The sequence below is a fragment of the Lissotriton helveticus genome, chromosome 9 (genome assembly GCF_964261635.1).
Source record: "Lissotriton helveticus chromosome 9, aLisHel1.1, whole genome shotgun sequence".
In the NCBI taxonomy this organism is placed as follows: Eukaryota; Metazoa; Chordata; class Amphibia; order Caudata; family Salamandridae; genus Lissotriton; species Lissotriton helveticus.
The window spans coordinates 250,720,573-250,748,204 of record NC_136070.1 but is presented as its reverse complement, the minus strand read 5'-3'; the positions used below and the strand labels follow the sequence as shown (position 1 = coordinate 250,748,204).

General features: G+C 43.9%; 1 protein-coding gene across 1 annotated transcript in view; it reads right to left on the bottom strand.

Annotated features, from left to right (window-relative positions):
• Positions 1-27,632, bottom strand: part of VSX2 (visual system homeobox 2) — a 101,553-nt gene that overhangs the window by 54,996 nt on the left and 18,925 nt on the right. Inside the window, exon 2 of the mRNA XM_078659875.1 lies at positions 27,033-27,117. Coding sequence (XP_078516001.1) covers positions 27,033-27,117 — 85 coding nt within the window. The remainder of the gene's footprint in view (positions 1-27,032; positions 27,118-27,632) is intronic.

Below are 27,632 nucleotides of genomic sequence, written 5' to 3'. Positions count from 1 at the left end.
TGTTCAGAGTCACACAAAATGTTCTTGGGGCAGCCTGGATTAGAACTGAGCGAGCAGAGTGACCCAGGCGCTGGCTTGTCACCAGCGAGTGTCAGATGCACAGTGATGGCTCGCCACAGACAAGTGCACCCTTCCTGCTTACGTAACTCTCCCTGAAACAGCTGTCTGGGCTTGTGAGGCTTAAAGGAGGTAATCCGCATCTGGGAGGTGCGGTGGCTGTCTGAAGATGACAGGGCAGGTGTTTACCTGGACACCTCGGCTGTGAGACGCATCTGTCAACCATTCTCTTCAGGTTTCTTCGAAAAGCCTGTACACATTTAAAGTGCTCTGCACTCCTGTCACAGTCCCGTCCCTTCTATAAAGCAGTGTGTGCACCTTTCTTGAGGACTGTTCCTTCATGAAAAGAAGGGCTAACATATCAGTGAGTTCTTCAAACTTCAGAAAGAGTTCAGTAAACTTTTTCAAACTATCTGCACGTTTATTGAAGGGATGTTTTTGCTCTTATTCAAAGAGTTCTGTCGGCATAAACTGTTTAGGTTGTTTTTTCTAACAATGATTTCCTCGTTTCTGAGACTCGTTTTCACTTTTCAAAGACTTCTTTACACGTTTCCAAAGAGTTCTGCACACTTTTTCAAAACTTTTGGTGTCATTTTCAAATAATTCAGCATACTTAAACAGAGTTGTGAATTATTTTTCAAACATTTCAAGGCATTTTTCTGAAAGAGTTGTGTGCACCTTTTACATTTCTTCCCACCTTTTCAGAAGGTTTTACCCAACTTTTCGTTATATATACACTTTTGGGAAAATGTCTGCACCATTTTTTCAGAGGAAGCACTTCATTTTTTAAAGTTTACTATTGCACCCCCCACCCCCACCCCCCCACACACACCTCGAGTGTCAATTAGACTTCTTAACAGAGACCACAAGATTGTTCTATCAACATTTTGCTGAACTTTATCAAAATGTTTTCTTGGACTTTTTTCAACCTGTTCTGCACACTTACAAAGAATTCTATGAATATTTGAAATTAGCATCATGTTTAAAACAGTTTACTGTATCTTTTCAAAGTTATGATTTTTTGTGCTTACAATATGTGAACGAGCTAGGTTGAATATATATGTACAAAATAAGCATGCATTCTTTACAGTGTGCAGCTGCCTGCAAATGTGTACTCATTACAGAGCTCTGTGTGTGTTGGGGCTCTGTCTGTGTGGCTAGCTTTTTTTTGTAGGTGGCTCTATGTGTGGGTGGCTCTGTGTGTGTGTGGGTGGCTCTCTGTGTGTGTGCGTGTGGGTGCAAATGCAATAGGTCTCGCATTTGCGAGAGATGAAGCTATTGGCATTGTAAATGACAATGCCATTTATTTGCAAATCAAAATGGAGAGAGAGGACTAGATAGGCTAGTCCGGATCCCCTGGTTTATATATAGTAATATCAAGAAAGGACTAGCTTAGTTGTGTTGGCGAGACTCAGAGGGTACGTCTGTGGGCAAATCATTTGGTTTGATCATGAAGCCCTCACCCACCAACCTAGTTGGTGGCATGCTTCATCATCGGGCCCACCACAGTTACACTGAATGTGTCCCGGGTGTGCTGCGACTCCAGATTACTGAGGAGCTGGTATACTTACTGAGTGTGCTGTGATAAGGGGGTGTGAACGTGATGTTTAAAAGCTATGCAGGTGGTCCCAGTTCCCGAGGGTGTATGGATAATTTTAATGTCTGGGCCCCTGCTAGCAGATAAAAAGGCAAGTGGACGTTATGGAGTGAATTATGAGCTCCTACGTCCTGTGTGGTCTACATGTTTCAGCCAGGCCTTTTGTTTACATCTGGCTTTCCTCAGGACCAATGAGTATGTGTGGGTGATAAAATAAATAAACTATATTAAGTGGTTGGTGTGTGTTAAGAAAGTGTCGCACTCGCTAAGGTGCTATACGTGTTAGAGGGGGATTCCCTCTGCTTTACTGTACATATAACATAAAGACACAAACAGACATACAGGATAGAGTCAATGAGAATGGTATTCTTTTAACACAACATGTTGCCGGCTTCTAAGGTGCGTGAACGACCTAGAGCGGCAGGTAGAACGTGGCCATGAAGATTTGCATGGCAGATGTGATTTATAGCGTTTTTTAAACGAAGTGGCGGTGGTGGGCTAAACAGCGAAGCGAGCGTAGCGTGAGGTGCAGGTAAGTACAGGCAACACGAACAGGATGGTGTCTTTTGAACAAGCGGATTGAGATAGAAGTCACAGAAGTGTGATAGTGGTTCTAGAAGGGACTGGATGCCCGACACGATGGGTCTGCCTGGGGGCGGAGTGACCCCTTTGTGCACCTTGGGCACTGTATAAAAGTAGGGTACTCTGGCATTTTGTGTACAGAGGTAATCCGCCTCCTGTTTGGATATGTAGTCTGCATCGCTGGCCTCTTTGATAAGCTCGTTGATTTTCTTCTGTAGTTCTTCAGTATGATCTTTTTTTAGACATTTGTAATTACGTGTGTCGCTTAAGAGTCTGCGACATTCAGTGACATGGTCGCTCTTGTTCATGACCACAATCCCTCCCCCTTTATCCGCTGATTTGATAATGCGGGTGGGATCATTTTGTAGACGCTTGACGATCTCCCACTCATTGTGCAAGCGCTGGCCAGTACAGAGTCTCCACTCCGCGCATGCGCGCAACTAGCACTGATCGCGCACACATGCGCAGTACGGCAGATGACTTGACGCTTTCTGCGCGACCACACCCACTCTTTTCACTCCTGCCGCAGGTGCTGTGAATGAAACGGGCTATTTAAACCCGACCTAGGAGCTCTAACCTTCACTCGGGACACCGGAGCAGGACAATAGGTCGCAGGAGCACGCAGATCGGCAATTCCGTGAGTAACCATGCTGATTCACCTCTACGATCTAGGTAAGCAGCAGTATCTTTCTCCCCACAGGCTCAGCCCTAACCTTTGCCTTTTTACAATGCCTAGGGTCTTCTCTCCCTGCCAGGTGACCCAGGAGGCTTTAACAGCAAATAGCAAGTGTGAGGAAAATGTACTATACTTACCTGCACCTCACGCTACGCTCGCTTCGCTGTTTAGCCCACCACCGCCACTTCGTTTAAAAAACGCTATAAATCACATCTGCCATGCAAATCCTCATGGCCACGTTCTACCTGCCGCTCTAGGTCGTTCACGCACCTTAGAAGCCGGCAACATGTTGTGTTAAAAGAATACCATTCTCATTGACTCTATCCTATATGTCTGTTTGTGTCTTTATGTTATATGTACAGTAAAGCAGAGGGAATCCCCCTCTAACACGTATAGCACCTTAGCGAGTGCGACACTTTCTTAACACACACCAACCACTTAATATAGTTTATTTATTTTATCACCCACACATACTCATTGGTCCTGAGGAAAGCCAGATGTAAACAAAAGGCCTGGCTGAAACATGTAGACCACACAGGACGTAGGAGCTCATAATTCACTCCATAACGTCCACTTGCCTTTTTATCTGCTAGCAGGGGCCCAGACATTAAAATTATCCTTACACCCTCGGGAACTGGGACCACCTGCATAGCTTTTAAACATCACGTTCACACCCACTTATCACAGCACACTCAGTAAGTATACCAGCTCCTCAGTAATCTGGAGTCGCAGCACACCCGGGACACATTCGGTGTCACTGTGGTGGGCCCGATGATGAAGCATGCCACTAACTAGGTTGGTGGGTGAGGGCTTCATGATCAAACCAAATGGTTTGCCCACAGACGTAACCTCTGAGTCTCGCCAACACAACTAAGCTAGTCCTTTCTTGATATTACTACAATGCCATTTATTTATCTGTTTTCAAAACCAACACATAAATAAAAAAATTGTCATTTACAATGCCAATAGCTCTAACTTTTACAAAGGCGAAACCGTTGCATTGTAAATGCTTGTTCTGGATGAGCTGAGGAGCAGGTTCATATAAAGAAGAAAAAGTGCACAGCAAATTGTTGCATTTCTTGTAGATTAACAATGGATGAGGTAGTTTTTTTTTTGAGGGTTCTAGTTTAAAGGAAGTCATTAAAGATGAATATATAGTGGACCCATATGTGTCAGTGTCTGTTAAATAATATCCTGCAACCACAGGATCTTTGGTTTTCTATTTATTGGAATGCAAAACAGTGAGGGATTAGTCTATACACACACGTCATGGGAAGGAATACATAAGTTTCAACTATGGACAGTGGAAATGAGTTACTACACCTGGATATGTACTGAGCCAGATATTGTAAAATAGTGTGACCTGGCTTTGAGTGTAAAATTGATACCAAATGAAACCAGAAGCAAGCAGGGGACATGTGGAATACTGCGTGATACTTCCCCATGTAGTTTATGTGAAAATGCACACTTTTTGCAACTTAACCGTGGACTTAACCGTGGCGTGGCATCGCTGCCTCACCTTTGCACCACAGCGCAATGCTTACGAACAGTTTTTTTAGCATGAGCATGGCGTTTGACATCATCAGCCTATGACTCCTATTAAATGTGATGGTGCATAATTTTTTAATGCAGTGCTGTGTTGCGTCAATTTCGATAATTTTGGTCCTAGAGTGTACAACACTTAGGGGCTCATTAGAAGTTGTGACTTCCGCCACCACCGAGCCGGCGGTGGCGACCGTCATGATATCGTAACGAGTGAAACCCCCTGCCATATTACAATGGCGGGGGGGTTTCAGGGCGGACCCATAGTGCGTCCGCCGCTAGGCAATCGTTCCGATTGCCAGCCGGGCAGAATGGATTACTAATATGGTGGCGGTGCATACCAGGCACCGCCATCCATATTAGCATGGGAGAATGCAAAGGCCTTTCCATGGCGGCGATGCTGCCATGGTAAGGCTGGCGGGAATTGCTTTGGGGCCATTGCGGGCCCCCGGGGGGAGGGTGAGACTGCACTTAGGGGGTACCTGTGGTATCTCCACACATTGCCATGCTCAAGGTGGCAGACACCGCACAGTGCCTGCCACGTTGTGCATGGCAATGCACGACGTGCCTCTTTGACATTGCGACGGGTGCTGCTTCCAGCAGCACCCGCCAAAATGTCAAAGATACGGACTGCAACCACCACGGTGGCGGTTGCATCCTAATTTGCAATGTGGGACCGCCGCACCGCTGGCGGCCGGTCCCAACACCGCTAGGGGCCCTTAGTATCTATGGACACTGCTGTGTGTTGGTGCCAAATTAGAAGTTGTGACTTCCGCCACCACCGAGCCGGCGGTGGCGACCGTCATGATATCGTAACGAGTGAAACCCCCTGCCATATTACAATGGCGGGGGGGTTTCAGGGCGGACCCATAGTGCGTCCGCCGCTAGGCAATCGTTCCGATTGCCAGCCGGGCAGAATGGATTACTAATATGGTGGCGGTGCATACCAGGCACCGCCATCCATATTAGCATGGGAGAATGCAAAGGCCTTTCCATGGCGGCGATGCTGCCATGGTAAGGCTGGCGGGAATTGCTTTGGGGCCATTGCGGGCCCCCGGGGGGAGGGTGAGACTGCACTTAGGGGGTACCTGTGGTATCTCCACACATTGCCATGCTCAAGGTGGCAGACACCGCACAGTGCCTGCCACGTTGTGCATGGCAATGCACGACGTGCCTCTTTGACATTGCGACGGGTGCTGCTTCCAGCAGCACCCGCCAAAATGTCAAAGATACGGACTGCAACCACCACGGTGGCGGTTGCATCCTAATTTGCAATGTGGGACCGCCGCACCGCTGGCGGCCGGTCCCAACACCGCTAGGGGCCCTTAGTATCTATGGACACTGCTGTGTGTTGGTGCCAAATGCTTCGCTCCTAGTAGCTGTAGAGTGCTAGGGTTACCAGCCATTTAATAACAGATGTGCATAGCTTCCTTCCTTCTCGCTGTGGCTGCCACACAATAATCTTGTTGTTCATTGATAGAGCATGCCAAGCTCTAGGGTACAAAGGGGGGGGTGCAAAGGAGCAGTTAATAGTGCAGCAGAAGGAGTATGGCACGAAATCAGATACAATAGGGCACGCAATGCCAAACTATATTAGGGCATACTGAGTATGCAGGAACAATACAGACTTAATTCTTGGAATGACTGTCACATACCCCTATACTTCAGTGAGGTCACAATATAGGCCAGCATCACTACGCTAAAAGGTGTTTGAGCACCACTGGAAGAAACTGTCTGCTCGTCTAGAGCAGGGGTATGTGAAGAGGCAGCTTGGTCATCCATAGTAGGGGTATGTGAAGAGGCTCGGCTTATTGTCCATAATAGGGCTATGTGAACAGGCTGGATTGCCCACATATCCGGAGTTAGTAAAGCGGCGGGCTGAATAGCCATAGTGGTAATAGTTGAAGAGGCTGGTTAGGCGTCCAGAGTAAGGCTATGTGAAGAAGCTGGATGGCCATCATAGCAGGTGTGTGAAGAGGCTGAGTTGTGGTCCACAGTGGAGTGTGTGAAAAGACAGGGTGGTGGCATGTAGCAGGGTTGTGGGAAAAGGCTGGCTGGCCGTCTGTAGCAGTGGTGTGTGTGAAGAAGTAGGTTGGTCGTTCATAGAAGGGGTGTGTGACAACGCTGGCTGGTCGTCCATAGCAGGGGTATGTGAAGATGCTAGCAGGCCATCCATAGCAGGTGTGTGTGAAGATGCTGGCTGGTCATCTATAGTAGAGTTGGGTGACGAAGCAGGCTGGTCATCCATAGCAGGGGTATGTGAAGAGGCTGGCTGGTCGTCTATAACAGGGGTAGGTTAAGAGGGAGACTGGTAAACCCTAGCACAGGTATGTGAAGAGACTGGCTGGTCATCTGAAGCATGGGTGGTGAAGACGCTGGCTAGTCATACATAGCAGGGTTGTGTAAAGAGGCTGGCTGGTCAGCAATAGCTGGGGTATGTGAAGAGGCTAGCTGGTCGTCCATTGAAGGGGTTGTGAATACGCTGACTGGTAGGGCTAAGCTGGGGTACGTGAAGAGGCTGGCTGGTCATCCGTATCAGGGTGTGTGAAGAGGCTAGCTTGTTGTACATTGCTGGTCATCCGTAGCAGGGGTGCAAGAAGACGATGGTTGGTCCGCCATAACTGGAGTGTGCAAAGAGGCTTGTTGGTCATCCATAGAAGGGGTATGTGAAGACGATGGCTGGTCCACCATAGCAGGGGTGTTTGAAGAGGCTGGCTAGTTGACTGTAGCTCGGGTATATGAAGAACCTGGCTGAACTTCTATAGCAGTGGTATGTGAAGAGGTTGTCTGGTCGCCCACAGCATGGGTCAAATGTGTGGTCGTCCATGGTGGTGGAGTGTGAAACTCCTACCTGGTCTCTAATATACAACATCAGAAAATCAACGTTAGGGAATCTCTTTCTTGTTTCTAGATATTGGAGACTCGTGGACCGAACATGGACCAACCATGGAGACAATGCAAGTACAGCAGGGAGACTATGGCTAAAACATGTTAATCAAGTTGATGAAAATTGGAGGCTAGTGGGTAGAATGATAGACCTTGTGTGATCTGAGGGTACGGCAGGAACCTTGAAGTTAAGGGGGAGCTTGTTGGTAGGAAAAGGGAGTTTCTGGATAGAGCAAGTCCTTTCTGGCAAGAGATGGTAGATAACAGAGTCTGTCTATTGTGTGTAGCACCACAATATCCATCAATCTAACTATGAATGTTTGAGTTTCAAAGAGCGATATGGCTGTTCTAGAGCATAGCACACTTATATTCCTGCTGAGAAGGAACAGTGTATGGATCAGCATTCCCATTTTGTGATGAATTCTCTTTTGTTAAGGCGATTTAAGACGATAATCCTTCAAACCAATACTGATAACAGTAAGTATGTAAGAAAAAGATAATATTCATTTACAGCAGAGAGGAAAAAGCAGCGCTGCATTCTGTAAGGTTTTGAAGTTCACAACTCCACGTTTGTTAGTTTAAGTCTGTGTGATCGCTCCAGTATACTAACAGTGTTCCAAAGTACGGCTGCAGCTTTAATGAGCCTAGAGAAAACATCTCCAGACCTGCCAACACACAAGGTCCCAAGTGCCACATGATATTGGTTCTGCTCAACCAGTCCCCCGGCAAGAAGCAGATGTCACAGAGTGGTAGATACAATGAGCTGGAAAATAGGTGTGGGCGGAATGTTTCATTTTGCCCACGGAATTGGGAGAATTTTGGTCATTCCTCATTACTCTTTAACGCGGAGTACCAGACAAATTACTCCATTCGCCGTGTGGTGGAATTTTTCTTCTGTGAGGCTGCACAAAATGCGAGCGAGATTTGATGTCCCCAAGCGTGATTTTCTAACACGAGTGGTCACGGTCGGAGGGCTGCCACTTGAGTAGATTTACGAACGCTCAAGTAGACTTTCTGTCGGAGTGGCAGCAAAATCAACTAAAATAGCTGCACAATCTTGCGCAACTCATGGTGCCGTTTGCACTGATTTTTCAGCGCTGCTCATGCTACCGGTGCTTTATTTTAGCGGGAGCTGCCTATTATCCCCCCATTGGCAGAACTCCACAGATTCTCGCAAAGTTTTTATTTATCTCCGTTTCTGTGGAGTGAAACTCACTAAGTTGTGCCCACCCCTACCAGTAACCCCTATGCAGTGTGCATTTCCAGGTCATGGTTTAAGGTGGGCACTTCTGATGCTCATGAGGGGTTTGCAAACTCCCCAGGACATTATCAGAAGCCTCTGAAGCTATTGTTTTGGGGAGGGATGAGAGTAAGTTCCCAGCACCAAGACCCGCCCCACGTCTCGTAAATTCTATGGGAATACGACCACGCCCTCCCCATATGCCCCACCTCTTTAAGCTCCCCCACCTTCTCACACATGGTGAAAGTTATCTGAAAGCTGAAAAGCCTACATTGGTTTATTTTTGCATTTTATACAGCGTGGACAATACCCAAAGGTGGTAGAGCACTTTACAATAGAAATAGATCTTTACATAAGGTACAAATTAACATAATCCGAAGATATTGATACATTACGTTATATAATCAGATCATTACATAAGGCACAGATTACATTATCTGAAGATGTAGATACTTTTAAAAAGCCACAAACATTGCAGTATTGACAGGGTCACTGGACATACGTGGCAGGTGAGAGCCAAATTATGCAGATGGGTTGAGTAAATTATCCGGCAAGAAAAGCCAAATGGTGCAGCGTAATGCAGCACATTTTTTGATTGCATTACTTCATTATTTTGTCATTGTTACACAAGTTAACACTGTATGGGCATTGGTTGCATCTCATTAGTACCAGTTTAACACCCAAAAATAGCAACTGGCAAAAGAAAGGTGACCTGTAAATCTTTGTAAAGGGACTTTGAACACACAGCAAAATATGTGCTGCATTGTTGGTAACTTTTTAACCGTTTGAGGTACAAACTATTTTTTAGGTTAAAATCTTCAGATTATGCAGCAGATGATGGATCATGTGACAAATGCAGCAAATCCCTACTCATGGTAAAAACGCAGCAGACAGACAATTACATATTTCCAATGGCCCTGAGAATAGTGTATGTTGCATCAGTCATAAAATGTGCCTAACAGAATGCTGACTTGTGCCACGTTCAAGATTGAATCTAATAAAATGGAGGTAGGGCAGTAAATCCCAAGGCACCAATCAGTGTTGAGACTAAACCAGAGAGGTCAAACTGGGGAGGAGTGGTCAGCTAAAATGTCTTTGACGGAGAAGAACTTTCACCTCTGAATTAAAGATAACCGAAGTGGTGTGCACAGGTTCGGAGATAAGGAGTTCCATAGTATGGTCACACCTCTTGAGCAGGATTGAGCCATAAGTCATTCCCCTTTAAAGGACATGTATTCTAGCAGCAGTGTTTCAGCATTTTGCAATGGTTTAGTGCCCCCAGCGCAAGCTTGTCAGTCAGGTAGCATGGATCAGATGCGTGTGGAGCATTATTAGTGATACAAGCCATTGTGTACAAGACCTTGATTTCTATGGCCAGCCAGTAGAGTATAACCAACATCAATGAAATTTGGTCTTTCCTTTCGGCCCCACAGACAAAACATTCTGCTGACTGTAGGGCTGATTTAAGAGAAGTAAGAGGAGTTTTAAGGGGACCATCACAGAGAGTTAAGTAGTAGATTCTAGAAAGCAGCAGTGAGTGAACAAGAGTTTTCAGATCTTGCTCTTGAATGTAGCAGTGAATTTCAAAAGAGAAGAGACAATGTATATCGCGCAATTCTGGCAATGGTGTTGATTTGCGATTAGTTATAAGTTGAGCCTTTTATCTAGGATGACTCCTGATTTGGCACTGTTAATAAGGGTGGGTTTGCTGTTAGGGATTCCGAGTGTGTCCATACAGGATCGTACAGGAATTGGTGATTTCTATGTTATGTTATGTTAATTGGATTTGTTGAGCGCAGCGGTTACCCTGGGGTGTCCTGGCGCTATGTACTGCCTGTTCGTCAACGGAGTGAAGGTCAATGAGTAAACAGACAGGTCTTCAGTCCCTTTCTAAAAGAGAGGAGATCTGTAGCTTTCCTCAAGTGGAATGGCAGATCATTCCAAGCCTTGGATGTCCATGTAATAAAACTCCTGTCTCCCCAACTGGTCTTTTTAAAAGTGGGGATTTGAGGATAGGATATGCGGAGAAATTCAGTTACGGGTGGGTTCCGTACATGATGTGAAGTCATCAAGTCTTGAACTGTGTTTAGGTTGTGGGCAAGATGTCATCTGGAAAGTGCAATTGGGTGTCATCCACATATTGATAAAACAAGATCCGTGATTTTTTTTAGTAAGACTCCAAGAGGTTCAGTATAAAGGTTGAATAAGGTCAGAGTGAGGATAGAATCCTGAGGGACCCCTTGATCTAAGGCCATCAGGCTTGACAAACATTCATCAGTTCCTTTCCTTTGCAACCTGCACATGAAGAATGATTCAAACCATCTGAGAACTACACCATCAATATGCATTGGATTTTTCAGTGTGTCAAGGAGTGTACAGTGGTTTGCAGTTTCAAAAGCTATTGAAAGGTCAAGTGTGTGGAAAGGTCTTTGGCAATGTTAAACGATTTTACTTTGGATTCAAACAGCTGTGCAAATTCTTCCGCTTTCATGGATGGTAATGGATGGTAATCAGACATGGAAGGGCTGTTAACAGTTTTGATCAGATCGAAGAGTTGTTAAGTCGGTTTTTGAATGAGTCAAGAAGGGTTCTAAAGTGATTTGATTTCTCATAGAAAAAAATATCATTTGTATAGTGATCGTGCATTTTGGAGACATGTGAGGGTAGTGGTGGGGAGGGATTATCTCTCTTTCTTCTCCAGAATTATTAGGGCTCTTTTCTCATTTAGAGCTTTAGTGAATAGGGAGCTGATGGTTTAGGACTTTTCTTTTTGGTCTGGAGTGGAGCTCTGTCATCCAGCAGATCTGAAGACAGTCAAAACAGTTGGCAGTTGAGTCATTGATATCTGTGACGCCCCTGATGGGCGGTAGCACCATCTGTTGTTAAGTATGTTGATGATAATGTTCATGGTGTCAGGAAACCAGGCTACTGCTCTTATAGGTTGGCTCAGGGTCACGGAATGTGAAACCCACAGAGAGAAAGGAATAAGAAAATGATTGGATCAGTCTTCCGGTATTGGTTCATCCACTGAGAGCAGGTCTTCTTTGGAGGGCATTAAGTCAAGCATGAATGGCCTTGTGTGTATTGGTCTAAGGTTATGTTGGATCAGATCATTTCCAGAAAGAAAAGCAGCAGAATGGTTAACTGCTGAGTCTTCTGTGATGCTCCAATGAATATTAAAGTCTCCCAGAAAGATCACTTAGCATTGATTGGTTATTTGCGCAATCCATGTATTCTCCGATAAAAGCTGTATTACTACCCAGTTGGTGACAAATGGCATTTGAATGGGTAACTGTGCTGTACGTGTAGATGCAGAGTTAGGCACTGAAATGTCAAAAATAGGCAATTGGGTATCTCTCTGCATTATAAGGAGATTGAAGATAGCTGAGTTGCCTCTTCCGACTCTCCCTACACAGTCTTTTCTGATGATGAAGTAGTGTGGAAGAATTAGAAGGTCCATTACGGTATGGGATATGGCATTAAACCAAATTTCTGTAAGGACTAATAGGCCACGGTTATATTGTATGACATTGTCTGCAATGTCCATACGGCCGTTTGGGGGCAGCATAGGTCAAGATGATGGCGCCCAACTCTTGGCAAATGTGTGAGTTAAGAGGAGACCCCCCTTTCTGATCGCTGAAGCCCTTAGTTTATAAAACCTGGCTTAATGTCATAATAGATGTCCCATTGGTTTGAGAACAAAGGGCCTGATTACGATCTTGGCGGACAGTCCGCCGATTACAATTCCATAATATCCTATGGAACTTGTAATACAGCGGACAGGATATCCATCACATTTGTGATGGAGTATCCAATCCGCCACGATCGTAATCAGGCCCAATGTCTCAATTTATCTGCATGTAATGCATCGTTAATATAGCTCAGGAGTCTTTTACCCTGACAAAGACCTTTTGATCAATTTGCTGCACTAAGTGTAGGTCAAAACATGTTGGTATTATTTAGTGGTCAAGTGAACCATTACATTCTACTTTTAGACCACAACTTCGATTTTAACCTATATCAGGGGTACCCTAAAATAAAGGAACATTATTTTGGTATACACCTAGTTATTTTTAATCTAGACCAACAAATGTGTCCTGTAAACTAATATCTAAGAACTCCCAAATGTATTTGGTTAAGTAAGCTGGAGTGGCATCGTCCTACTCCAGTGCGAGAGGCTGCCTAGGATGAAGCATGCCATGATAGATTATGGGTGAGACAACCTCTCAAATATCTCTTTCTGACCTAGTAGGCTATTACTTTCACATTCAGGACAAGAGTGGCTTGTTTCATATTATACTCAAGTACCTTAGGTGTAATAATTGGAGTGAGGGGTGTCAAGAGGTTTAGTCACGCTAGGAATAATGTTCCTGTTGTTCCGTATCTGCTTTGAGTGGAACAGATATTTTTACCTAATCAAATAGTCTGTATTCAGTATTGATTTGGGTTGTCTGGAGTAGTGTGAGTAGAGGAGCCTGAGGATATCAAGATATTTTCAACTTGTAAATAAGTTGACAATGTCAGCCTGGGAGAGACGGGGGTAGAAACCTCTTGGAACGATGTAGATAACTGCTTCCTGGATGTCACAACTAGGAAGCTGGGACTTCAGATCGGGAAGTGGAGAACCTTAAACAGCAGAGCTACTCCATGGGCATGCCAAAACAAGTTAAAGAAGTCTGTGTGTAATCCTGGGAATGGTGGTCTGTCCCGCTCCTCCTACGAGCTGCCTGCTTCCTTAAAGGAATCTCAGGTAAGTCATTCGGTGGCACTACCTAAAGTGGTGTTCTAAGTGACCATCTGCCCCATGGTTAAAATTGACCATTTCCATAATCCGCCACTCCGTTCTAATCAAGTCATATCTAGAAACAAGTACAAACATAGAGACAGGTGCCTGCTTGCCCACATCTCTACAACAAATTACTCCAAAACATCTGAAGACCCATGCCCTCTGGAGCTCTAAGGCAAGAATACAACCCACGTGTTCTAGCTCTATCTCTGATAGGGACGTGGGATACATCTAGCGAATTACCTCCAACCTCTACCCAACTTTAAAGCTCTGAGGCCATCTTCAGGAGTCAGGCAGAGCAGTATCTTGGGAGTGGATCTTGAGGAGAGGGAAGGGACAATATCCTTCCCGACTCAGAGATGTACTGGGTATGAAATGCAACTGTTAAAACACAGTGTTTTTACCATTTTCCACCTACTTACTGATAATGGTCTGATGTGTGCTGTAAAGAGCCCGGAGTCAGGCAAATGTATTCAAGAAAAGGCCTAGTAATTACAGGGGCTGCTTGCTTTCCTTAATTCTGGACCCAGACACTAATAACAGCAAGTAACTGAGTGGCATGATCAGGTACATTGGTAATTGGATGTCCTCCCACCCATGCTGCCATGCAATGGAAAGATTAAAGAGGCCGGAAGTGTAGGCCAGTGGAAGAAAGAAATCAAATCTAGACCTCTTTGGTATTCAGAAACACTTTGGCCATCTGCACTTCATTTTTTCAACAATTTAAGCAGTGAGCTAAGTTCTGCACTGCGCGCTACACAAATGAAATAAAGATACAGTGACAGTAATTAATTTTGTCTGTTTGACTAATAATAATTAAAGTTTCTGTCAACCAAAGGAGTGAAAGGGAAAATGTACACCTAAAGAGAAGAGGACCTATAGCTATTTCTCGCCCCTCACAATTGTGCACAATTCACTGATGTCACAAAATGGGTTACTGCTCCATATTAAAGGCATTAGGAGGGGCCAGTATGCATAAGGACCTAATGTTACCAAACGGCCCATTCACCAGGTACCATACATTCCAATCTGGGGCTTTCTTTTAACAACCTAATGCACTATGGAAGTGATAGTCTCTGCTTGTGTATAGGCCAGGAAGTTTATGGGTAAAATAAGGAGTTTGTAGGTAGAGTCAGGGTGGTGGTGGGTGGAGCTGGGAAATTTGTGGGTAAAGCAATGAGTTTTAGGTAGACCTGGGTAAAGCAGAGAGTGTCAGTTGAGTGGGGATACTGGTTGGTGGAGCAGGGAGATACTAGGTCGAGTGGGGGTGCTTGGGAGCACACCAAGGAGTTTGGGGGTACAGTGGGGGAGCTGCTGTGTAGAACAAGGAGTGTTAAGATACAGTGGGTGCCTCTGGGTACAGCTTGGAGGTTGCAAGTAGAGTTAGGGGCTGCGGGGTTACTGTGGGAAGACCAGGAAGCAAATGGCGGTGTTGGAATGATTTGTGGGGAAATCCCAGAAGATTTGCAGGCAGAGCAGGGAAACCATCCTGGGAAGGGCACAAGTCGAGGGTACACGCGGGTAGACAGCATCCACCCACTATTTTCAAATAGTCTGTCCAGCCTGGTATGTTGGGACCCACTAAAATATGCTGAATGTGTCCAGGTGTAGGTTTCAGATGTCGGGACACTTTCAGCAGCGCCTGCACCTTGTCTGCTTATGTTCCGAGCAGCAGTAGGGAGCTTTCTTCTTTTAAATTCCAACTGGCCCAAAACAAAGGTTGAAGTTAAGAGGCCATCAGGCCTCCTTTTCTTTGAGTATACTGACTGGGAGCCTCACACCTAAATGAAATGAATGTGAAACAAAGGTGCATAGTTTATCACTTCACTGGTATCTAAGAGAGGCATCCTTTTGACTTTGTCCAGTCCCTATATGTAAGACGTATGCAAATGTCAGATGTGTTGGTCTGTCCCAGTATTTACTCAAATATTTTAAATACCACTATTTTGTTTTATTTATTTTATAGGGCTACTCGTCCCAATGTAGGGTGTCTGAGCACTTTACATCACACATAAACATTCTTCACTGAGTAAACATTATACACTGACAATAAATCATACTGTGCAAATCAATGTACAGGACATGTTACATAGACAGTGAGGGTTACAAGAAGTAGGAGTCATGTCCTTCATAGCTCACTGTTCTATATTAGAAGGACTGCAATTTATGAACTGTAAGTAACAAAAAGATCTTTGTGTTTAAAGCAGTAACTCCCCCATCTACATAAAATAAAAATCTATCATCTGCATGTTACATGATGTTCTTTGCAGGAGACACAATAACCCACTGTACTACTTTAATTAAAAACTGGAGCTAGGTAAAACACAGATCTCTCCAGTAAATGCGTTAACCTACAGAGATATATTTCCATTATTATTATTCTCTGAGATTTACTGGGCACACAAAGATCTCGCAGCAGGTCCCTTTACCCAATAAGCTATTTAAAATGTACCCTTAACCAATCAAGCAGAACCGATTTACTTCCACATTTCTCTTTGCTGCCAAAGTCTCTTTGGTAGAGTTTAAACTTTTTTTTATAAATTGAGGATTAGATTTTGTGTTGGGGTTGCGTCACTTTTTTTTGGCACAACCCAAACGCAAAATCTCACTTGTTAAACCTTGTAATGCGCTCAAATGTACTCATGATGGAACTGCTAAACATATGACTGAGATTTTAAGAGCTGATGTCACTTCCTGTGAGGTTATGGGATGGAATGCCACTTCCTGTGATAACGCCCCATTATGTCACTTGTATACTGCCTACCTTGCTAGTCCCCCCACTTTCTTTTTCAGACTTGTGCTGGCCCTGGGTCTGACTTTTAGGGTCACACACAACCTCTGCCCCGGTTTCTAGCCTACAGATTACGCACTGATTTGATTCTGGAGAGAGTCTAATTCCTGCCTTTGAAATAGCACAAAAAAGGATTTGGATAAAGGCATTACAGAAAAATCTCTGTAGACAAATACTCTGCAAAGAAGCTACAGAAAAATGGAATTGTAAATCCTTGGGGGATTTAAAATGCACGTAAATGCAGTTAGTAGTGGAACCGCCGCAGATATTAATCCCTGCGTCTTTCACGCATTGAACGTGCAAGACTACCGGGCACGGGAGAGAGGCTCGGCCACCCGGGGTTCACAGGGAGAGGCTCACAGTGCTCCGGGGCTCATTGTTGAGGCTCTCAGCTACTACAGGCCTCAGGATAAAGGCTCACCATTGCCCTCCTGAGCACCAGGGAAGGCTCTCTGCCTCTACAGGGCTCGGACAGAGCTGCTACCCGCCATCAGGGCTCAGAGGGAGAGGCTCATGTCCCTCCTACACTAATGGGGAAAGGCTCACACCCTTTCAGGGCTCAATGGGAAGAGAATCCTTGCCCCCCAATGTGGCTCAGTGGGAGAGGCTCACAACCCGCCTACACTAATGGGGAAAGCCCCACACCCTTTCAGGGCCCAATGGGACAAGACTCCTTGCCCCTCAATGATGCTCAGTGGGAGAGGCTCACAACCCGCCTACACTAATGGGGAAAGGCTCACACCTTTTCAGGACTCAATGGGATGAGACTCCTTGACCCCAATGATGCTCAGTGGGAGAGGCTCACATCCCGCCTACACTAATGAAGAAAGCCCCACACCCTTTCAGGGCTCAATGGGACGAGACTCCTTGCCCCCAATGTGGCAACCAAGAGTGCTTCAACTCTGAGTCACTACAATCTCTACTTTTCTGTGACACAACTTCCAGCAACATAATCATGTAAATCTATCATCTATCTCTTACTTCTTTCAACACTCTAGTGGAAAAGGAATTCTGTGGCCCTTTCAAAGCAAGCAAACCCTTAGTTTCCAGCCCTACCAAAAATCTTCAAAAACATTCCTTCTGAAAACGTGTGCTGGATCGGGAGCCAGCAACAACCTGAACAACTCCCTGGATCAACAATGCTTCCCATTAGAGCTGAAGACCTCAAGCATCAGATCACCACCCTAAAAACTATAGAGCAATTTTAAATGGCATATTCCTGGATCAGCTGAATGTGAGAGGGCTCTCTGTCAAACTGACTGACTTCATTGAGGAAAATAACCTCATCTCAGGTCAACAAATGGGGTTCTCACCTGACAGAGGCAAAGAATTTGCCTGATTTCTCTCTGGGACGAACTATGACTTACTGTGCACTAAACAGCATAGACGTTCACCTGCTTCTGGGCTTACTGGAAGCCTTCAACACAGACCACCATCAATCAATACTACTCAGACTGGAAAGTCTTGGCGTTTTTGGAAATGTCCTAAAATGATTTCTCTCCTATCTCAAAGACTGGCAAAACAGGGTGCCATAAGCTGTTCACATATTTCCCCCACAGCCACACTACACTGTAGGATCCTGCAGGGATCAATCATCTTCTCTTCTATACAATGTTCACCTGATGCTTTTACTGACCCAATCACATCCTTCCATCTTATAAGCAACAGTTATACTGAGCTGCACAAATCATTCTAAAAATTAACAATTACAAGGATCTCCCCTTCCTGAGATTTGGTAACTGCCTCCATGCCACTGTCTTCTTTATGGGTGAGAACTAACCAACTTCAATTCTACCAAGCCCACAAGCAACATCAGGGGAAGAGAGAAACCTTAACATGACAATAACTCCTAATTGATCCCACATGCCACTGGAATCACAAAGAGCACCTTCTACACAATGAGACCGCTGAGGCCTATCCTCCCCTACCTCGAAAACCATCACACGTTACAAGTCATTCTCGCCCTTGTTATTTTTTTTAGATCAACCAAGCCAATAATCCATATCTTGGAGTCCCATGCTTTCCAATAAGAAAACTACAATGGATTCAGAACACTGCTACAAGACTGCTAATTCACCTTCATCCAAGGGAAAATATGAAAACAGCCTTGCAAGCTCTCCACTGGCTACCCATAGCTAGATGATCAATGTTCTGAATCATTCGCTTCACAGAGCTGCCCCTGTAAAAACACACGTTTACTACAATCACAGTTTAGCACCAACGTAAATACATTAATGTACATGCACTCAACATCTCATTTTACAAGAATGTATCATAACTCAGCATAATACCGAGCTGGTTAAGCATGAGTTGTGGATTTGCACGCTTCACTCAAAGACTGCTAATACAACATGCGTAGCACAACTGAAGCTCGCCTTATACACAAAGCTCAAGAGAACCGTGCTTAGCAGGATCAACAGAGCAGGCTTTCCTCACAAGCGATGCACAGGTGCAGTTTGGCACGGTGTACGTTTCTATCATGGATAAATTAGGCACACTACAGACAGAAAGGGGACAAGCCCTCATCACACACACAGCAAAACTAGGTTAAGGCAATGCAGGATGCTGACATGAAGTCTAAAATTCCAAGGTAGGATTTAACAAAACAGCTTTGATTGCCAGATCTGTAAATCTATGTGGGGTTAACTCAGCACAGTGTATAACAGTCCACAAAGTTCAAGTTCACACACACACTTGTATTCAGTGCCATCAAAGAATGGAAGGCTGGAGTTTTTTAGCTGACAAGAAGATGTGTAAATGGTTACTGCTCTTAAAATAAAAACTACCAATAGGATCAGGCTTACATGTGTTTACAGGCTTAAACATTGTAAAGGTGTATGTTGCTGTCTAGACGTTGCTATTGCCTGTATAGAGGGCCAGTATACTGAATTAAAGCACAATAGGCTGGGCCTGTGTGTTGAGATAAGTGAAACACCATTCCCGCACTTCATACATCTGCCCCAATGAAGAAACCCTCCCCATCAGAATACTACAGCATATATCTACCCTATAAAGCATCTTGGATTCGAGGTCATTGAACAGGAACACCACAGACATCAACAGTGCAAGCTTTCCTCACGAACAGCCACAGGAAATACTGCATCAGTGAAAAATGTCTTCGCACAGTGAACCGGCACAACACGAATGTCAGCAATGCACATTTCACAATGAAACATAGAATTAGTACTACATGAGCAGACATGCAGAAACGGGTAATGCCTCTCTCACTCACACACACACTTACTCTCACACACAAAGCTAAAGCACTGAACGCTTAGTTTGACCTTTTTTTGGTTCAGCCTTTCCCTTGCCGCTGTTCATCTTCTTTTCCTGCATAGCTTTGGTTAATGCCACTTGGCCTTGTGCACTAGGTGAGCCCCTCTGTCCTACTGGTCCCGCCTACCTCCTAACATCTACAACTCCACTTAATCGCTCCTTTAAGGCCATCCAGGTAACAGGTGGAGAGGTTAATGGTTTCTTCCTGTGGCATCATTCATGTTTGCGGGTGCAGTGGTATAGGAAGAGCCTTAGTCTAAACCCCCTGCCTTACTCCATACTCCCACCATGCCTCACCTTCACCACTTTAAATCTAAGCACCATATCCTTCCGCAGCACTACTTCCACACACTTCTGGTTCCATTACTGTGGTGCATTTGGCACTCATTTGGAATACGCCTCAGCCACCTCTGGGTGGACCAACAGTCCCTCTTCTGTGGTATCTCCAATGTGCCCTGGGTTGCACCATTACAGCTCCTGAATAGCCCCACAGATCTACTACTGTGGTGTCTCTAGTTATCCTTGGGATGTTTGGCCTGGATACCCACTTCTGTGGTGTCTGTTGTCATGTTTGGATTGCACTGCTGCCCATCCTGGGCCAAAACCTCTGCCTTCCTCTTCCCCTCCCCTCCTCACTAGCTTCTCAGAGCCTCCAATGGGGCGGGGAGGCCACATGTTTAGCCCCTTTTTGAAGCGTATCTGTGTCTCACATGTCAGCACCTCTGAAATTCCTGGCCGGACTGTATTTAGTAATCCTGTGGTGGCTTAACAGAGTCTCTCCACTGGTTAGGATTTTTGATGCAACTGAGTTGTCTCCATGTACTCAGGGGCACCAACAATATAAGCCAGTGACAAGTTCCCTACTTAGGGACTGTTCATACTAAATTTGGTAAGCCCCTGCATGCCTGGTGGTATTTATGTTCACACTTTCTGCTACACCCCAGGAATATGCACAGCAAAATTAGGCTCCTCTAGATCCCACCACATTGTTCAAAATTGACACATAACCTAACACGTTCTATACAGGTCAAAGTATAAACAACACCCCTCCAACCACTCCAAAGGGCCTCCTTGAACGTGATCCAAATCAGGGCACTTCATGACCTTGCCCAGGGTATGAATTGGTATATAAATAGTGTACCCAGAAAGTGCTTCAGGCCTTGCAAGGAGTATGGAAAGTGCTATTTAAATATGAATACAATACACGCAGGAAGTGAATCTGGATTAATTCACAAACAGAAGAGGTACAGCAGTGTCAAAGGAAGTTTACTTGACACCCATGTACACTCACAGTACAGGAAGGAGCAATTAAGTTTTCCTTCACACACAGCTACCGCCACATTAGCAGTGCGAGATTCCCTTTCACCCATAGCATAGTTGTTCCATAGGCAATACCAGCTCATGGTTCTGTCATTCACGCACATAATGGAATAGCTTTGCAAGATTCCCTCTTCCACATAGGGAAATCCCAGATCAGCAGGTTAGGCTACAGAACTTCACATCAAAACTTGCACTGGGTCAATTGTGGGAGCCCCAAGGGTTCTGCATGATTATATACCACCCTGCAGGAAAATCAATAATGCCGACTACTAATATATTGTCAAGGTAAGTTTACTTAGCTAAGTATAGATTTACTGTTCCTATTGTCATCTCTAGACACTGCACATGTATCAGCAGTCCAACCTTGGGTGCAGAAGAAATCAATAAGCTAAACAGACTCTAATGTCTTTTACACCCACACTGGGCACGAGGGACTGGAGGGTGCATCATTTGGTAGCCCTCCAACGCATGCACAATATGTATGCATGTGCCACGTAAGAGCAAGGGTGACATTTTTCCTGTTTACGGGGAAGCACATTAATGAGTCAATCCAGTGGACCCCCCAGCTTCCTTCCCTTGACTGAGGCTCACATGATGCCTTTCAGCCTCTACATTGAGAATCTTGGAATGGCAGTCAGGACTTTCTCTTATTATTCCTTCCTCCTCTCCTCTTAGCATTCATCTGCTGCCTTGTCTTCATGTCCAAGACCCAGCCCTGGCCAGGTCACATGTGCTAATCTAGGCCTCCGGTGTGCTGAAGGAGAGTTGCATCTGGCAGCTTTCCTCCTCCAGGATCTCGTAATGCAGTGTAGTGCTGCGCCATACACCCTAGCCCCACTTACCTGCCTCCTATCCTGGCATGTAAGAACAAGAAAGGGTTTAGCCTCTAATCAGTAAGGCCGGACCAATGTATCATTAACCAACAACAAACTGCCAATACGTATATCCATTCAAACTTCACAATTATACCAACAGCCAGACGACCTAAACAGTCTGGTAGGAAAAAGTTGAATTTTATTTTTCTTTATCACATATTTTTTTCTTTCTTATTTGTTATATTTGTGTTGAAAAACAATAGTTTTTTCAAAAATACAAATGAAATGCAATTATGGACATACACTGAAGTCACAACAACACTTAACACAAAAGAACACACAAATGAAATACAAATGAAATATAAATCTCAATGCAATACACCAATAATATGTACAGCTCTTGTTCTATACAAATTTTGACCTTCACGTTCTTAGATAGACAGTACCTCTGATTCTTTTTGATTATATACATAACATTTTTGTTTTATAATTCAGAGGCCAGATCTAAATGGTGGACCTACTAAGCTCACTTAATATTTTCAAATATATATACAGCTAGTCAATAGTGAGCACTATGTGGTCTACCCATCTTAGTGGGCACCTATTTGGTAGAAATGCAAACAGTTGACGCGTTTCGAACCCTTAGGACATGAATGTCGGGTTCTCCTCAGGACGTGGAACATCAAGCTCATTCTTGTCTTAAACGAACGCCAATCTCCTTATTCACCAGCCGGTGACACAAGTCGTCAAAAGAAACTTGTGTGACTTGAAAGTAGTGTGCCTTCTTACATTCACTTATATATCTCGGGTGCTAATTTTCGAAAATATTTGCTTATTCTATTCTTTCTTTGAGTCCTCGGCGTACCGAATGAAGCAGTGCCTTAGCCCGTGGAATCACTTCCGGTGCATTGGCATGGCTGACATATGGGGAGAAAAGGGCACATTGTGCATGACACGAGGATGCCAGGGTCACAGTGTGGCATGGTGATGAGATGTCACTGATGAAGTTATTTGTGATTTAATCTGCCAGGTCATGAGGAGGGCTTCTAGTTGGGGAGCTATCGATGCGTAGCTCACTCTATCTGAGAAATTTCAAAAGGTTTTCGGCAGCAATTAAAATGTTCCATTAACGGAGGAATTTCAGAGTAATTTTGGTGTTGAGTTTTACAATGTTAGTAATCTTTCTACATACCCATTAGTTCCTTAGGAGAACGTTTTTAGTGAACTTAATGTTTTTTTTAAATGATATACGTAGTCATGTAACCGGAATTTACCTGTATCCAACTGAGCACGGCTTCTAGCCATATCCAGCCAACACCGAGACCAATGCCTGGTCTTTGGGTGACACCCTTTACCCAGTACCCTTACGCAATATCCACTGGCCCCAGTCAGCACAGGGCATAGCCTTCAGTCATACTCTGAGATCACCAACCCTACAATTAATTCCATGGGTGCTGCGTTACAAACATGCCTTGGCCAAAGGAAATGGGCGCTCCCAACAATCTTGAGTTCACCCATCAATGTTTGGAGTATGCCCTCCATTTCCTCTTGTAATGGTGGAATCCGAGCAACTACCTTGGGAGATGGAGAAGTCACACAATGGCAGTTGTAGAAAAATGATTAGTTACAAACAGAAAATCTGATCAAAAGTTCAGATAAAACATTTGAAATCTTGGGGACTTTTCAAGCCCATAGAACTACACATTAAAATCACACAGAACTCGTTGGACTCTGCATGCATGCCAAATATATTGGCATTAGATTATTTTTCATCTATAATCACAATTACAACTTCTCTAAGAGAAATAATATAACAAATGTATGTTTTGCGACCCAAATAAGTACTTCCAACAATTGTAAAGGGTAGAACTAAATTTGATAACTTTTTATTTGAAGAGCGTTGTGCAGGTTTCCCACAAAGGGACTATAGCTAGCAAAAAAAAATGTTTTCCTAAACGAAATCCGAGATAACCATAATCACAAATGCGATATTGTGAGCTCTGGTATATTATAGAGTTGGCAATATCACTTTTGTGGTTATGGCTGTGAATATCAGTCGATTAGAAAATGAACTTTTCAAGCACCAGTAATTTTGGCCCAGGTTTGAAGGATCCGTACGAAATTTGGCAGGTGAGTACATGAATGTAACTTTTATCTCGTACGGTTGTGTGCAGCTTAATAAAGGGGACACAATATAATGGGATACTCAAAGCTTGTGTTTGCCATTCAAACTCACATACAACAGATGTGGCAATTGAAACTCACAAAATACTTGACGACTTGCCACTAACGTCATCATGCAGAGGGCACTGTTTTTTGGATGGTTTGTGATTTTGCTTCAATCTGTCAAGCAGCTTTTAAAATATGCTCAATAGAATATTACAACCTGGTGGTTTTCTTAGTTGGATTTATGAATGGGTTAAAAAATCAAAAATGTTAATCTAAACTCAAAACTGTTTTAGTAAGATAGTTTTTGCCCGTGGGCCAAGATTTCCCTAAAACGCTCTATAATACCTAGTTATGGTTGGCTATCTAATCCCAACATCACCCGAATGTACTTCTCACGATCACTCACATGACAACAAATGGCATCATCAAGCATGCAATTCGAGTACCAACACGTCTCACATTACATGGTGCTAAAGGCTCCTGCAGCTTCACTCACAGGTAATACTCCGATATATGTTAAAGGCAGCAGTAACGTTGCAGTGCCACTGTCAACGTTTAGATGTTCTGGCTGATGATCTCTATAACATAACTGAGTGGGGCTGCAGTTACACCAAGCAATGGATATCTTTAATCATAAATGCACTTTTAAGGCTTTGTATATATTGGAGAGTTTATCAGTGCTCTACATATACTTTTACAACCTAACTCCCCAGAGGAGGTGACGTTTTTGATGGCCTGTAGTGTTAACACCTCTAACCACTGAATCAGCCTGCACTAAACATTCCCAAAAACTTGTTTTAGCCACTTTTTCTAGTAAAGTTTTATGAATAAGGTGAAGATGATCTTTGATGTGGCTAAGAATCTTTAAAACAGGTGAACAAAAGTTCACCAGATTTGGAAGGTACAACACATATGTCTCCATTCGGTGCCTTTAAAATACTTTGCAATGTGAGGTTTACCAATTAAAAAACATTTGACATACATAACACTATAGAGCATCTATACAAAACAGCAAATATCTCGATGCGTTTTTAAGAGTGAATAAAACAAGACCACACATTTCAACTAAGGAAATTTGATGTAGATCATTACGAAAATCTACTTGAAAACGTTCACTGATGGGCATTAGAGCAGCACAAGGCACACGATTTACCAGCTAAGCAACCATAGACCCTCCTCCCCATATTTGGCTTTCCCACACCCTTCTGACGGCAGCAGAAAACCTCCTTTCATCTGCACTCTATGCTCTTCATGTTCCATGGGCAAGTTTGAGATAAACTCAGCTTGTGTTGTGCAGAGACCTTGAGAAGGGCAAATGCAATGAGTAGGACTGTATGATTTCTGGAAAGACTGTTTAGTTCATTATGATCTAAAAAAGCGTGGCATATATTTTTTGACCTCAAGAAAATAGCGGAAGATTTAGAAAAAATTATGAAATTGTAGGACTAACTGGAAATCATTTAGCTATTCGCGAGCTTTGGATGAAAGCAGAGAGCTTGGGGTAGAATGTATAAATCTGGGGCAAATCAGGAAAGTGAAGGATAAACTGTAAATTTCGGGTAGGACAGGTGTGTCTGGGATGGCATAAGCTACTCTGGAATAAGATGAGTTAGGACAGGTGAAGTATGAAATGACCAGTGAGTGTAGAATATGTAAGGTTAGGTTGGAATAAGATGGATGGATTTTTAGCAGGATGGGTGATTTTCCGACTCACTGGCCGAGTAGAGGTGTGAGAGACACTGAAAGATCGAGCCTGGCTCTGGTTCAGCTCGAGGTCCTGCTGGAACCCCGAGCCCATAATGAGCCAAGCTTTCATGTCTGCGTAACTCACCCTACCCATGATGTGGCGTTACAGTCAGAGCTGTTGACTGTGGAACCAGGTTCGATTATTGGTATCAGCTCAACATACTTTGATTCTGGGCAAATCACGTAATCACCTCATGCTTATGAACAATGCCTGTGACCTTGTATAATGTACCTGGTGCTCATGTGAAGTGCTAGAATACCTTCAGTTCAGTGTGTGATATCTTTTGAAAAATGCACTAAGAGGTATAAACAAAAGCTTTGAATAAGGAAAGTCAAATAGTTACCCATTTACTGGCTCACATTAAGCACTGCCCATTTAGTGACTGAGTTGTACAAAGTTAAACCAGAGCCAGAGAGCCTGGGTAAATTGCACCTTCCTCACTTAAATTGTGTGATATTAGGCAAACATTTTATTTCACCAAAACTCTTTTTTTCTTCATTATCGTACATGAAAGCACTTTCAGTTATGTGAGTTCAGAATATCAGATGTACAAAACTATCACTTTAAGTAAGTACTTCTCAGTGCAGTGCTATTGGGTGACCTATTAATGTCAAAGCATCAACATGTTAAAAAAATACACTTTTGTGAACTTTGAAGAGACTTTATCATATTTTACGTGATGTTTGTTTTATGATTTACATAGCAAATATGTTCAGGGCATGGCTCTATAGGCTCTAAGATCCGATTCAGACCCTTGGCTCGACTCTGGCTTGACTCTCCCTGTTAATTTGTTGGCTTACCCACCTCTATGGCTGAGTTTGGGTTAGTATGGGTAGGTTTAGCATAATCAGTGCATGGAATTGGATGGGTGGGTTTGTGGTAAGAAGGGTTAGTTTGAAATACAGGTGGGTTGTTTAAATTTCAGGGAGTGTGGGATAAAAATGGCTCAAGTCTGGATTGGGTGTGCGTGAGCTTCGAAATGGTTAAGGGAGTTTGGACTAAAATGGCTGTGTTCAAACAACTTGGACGAATCTGAGGCAGGATGGGAGAGTTAGGAATTGGTTGGGCGTGTTTTGGAAAATTAAGGTGGGGATGAATGGATACATTTACTACTTGGTGTAGGTGCATAGTAAAAGTTGGAGGATTTTGGAATAAAATTATTTTGTTTCAGATATCATTTTGATTTAGGTTAGGAAGGGCAAGTGGTTTGGTATAGTGTGGCTGTATTTGGGATTGGGAAAGTAATTTTGGGATTAGAAAGGTGAGTTGGGGCACGGTGAATGAGTGTGATGGAGGATGTGTTTGCTTAGGATTAGACAGGTGGATTTGGGATAGAATGTGTTAGTTTGATAGAGGATGGGCAAGTCTGGGATAGAATGGGAGGTATGGGAATAAACAGGTGAGTAGGATAGGTGATTTCGAGAGACAATGAGAATAGGATTTGAGGGATGAGTAATGTGGGTTGGAGACGTTACTTTAGGAAAGGATGAGTCCTTTGATTAGTGGCTGATCGAGCTGTGGTTGGGTTTCAAGGGATGGGGATCTTACCTGTGACGCCTCTTTTTCCGTTTCTTGCTTTGATTTAAGGAGGATTTTGACATTTTTCTGTCGCTGGAAGAAACATCCTCTGAATCTGGAGGGATTAGAAGAGGCAGATATTGTTTGTGAAATTGAAGATCTATTACATGAGACATTAAGCATTACTCACTCCTTTACCATACTCTCCCAGAGAATGACTCCTGGCAACCTAACACCACCAACATGCCTTTCGCCAATGTAGAGGGCAATGTGGCACTAAATAAAGAAGCCACAACAAACTCAGTGTCCAAGACAACACAAAGCACAAGTGCATCTAAGGTCCTTCTTTATTACCCCCTGACGCCGCGTCCAGTGTCAGGATGCGTGGATGCATGTGCTACATGTGTCATATGACACAACACACCACATAACTAAAAATGCGCTTTTGCAGCTTCTAATTTTTCCAGACTTTTTATGGATTGTAATTTGAGTTGTTTTCAAAGCCGCCATTGTGGTTTACAATGTGGGGTAACATACAGATGTATTCATGAACACTTCCAATAAATTACAGCGGTGCAATAAATAAAGTGCCAATAATCACTCCAGACTAGTCAATGACTCTTCAGAAGG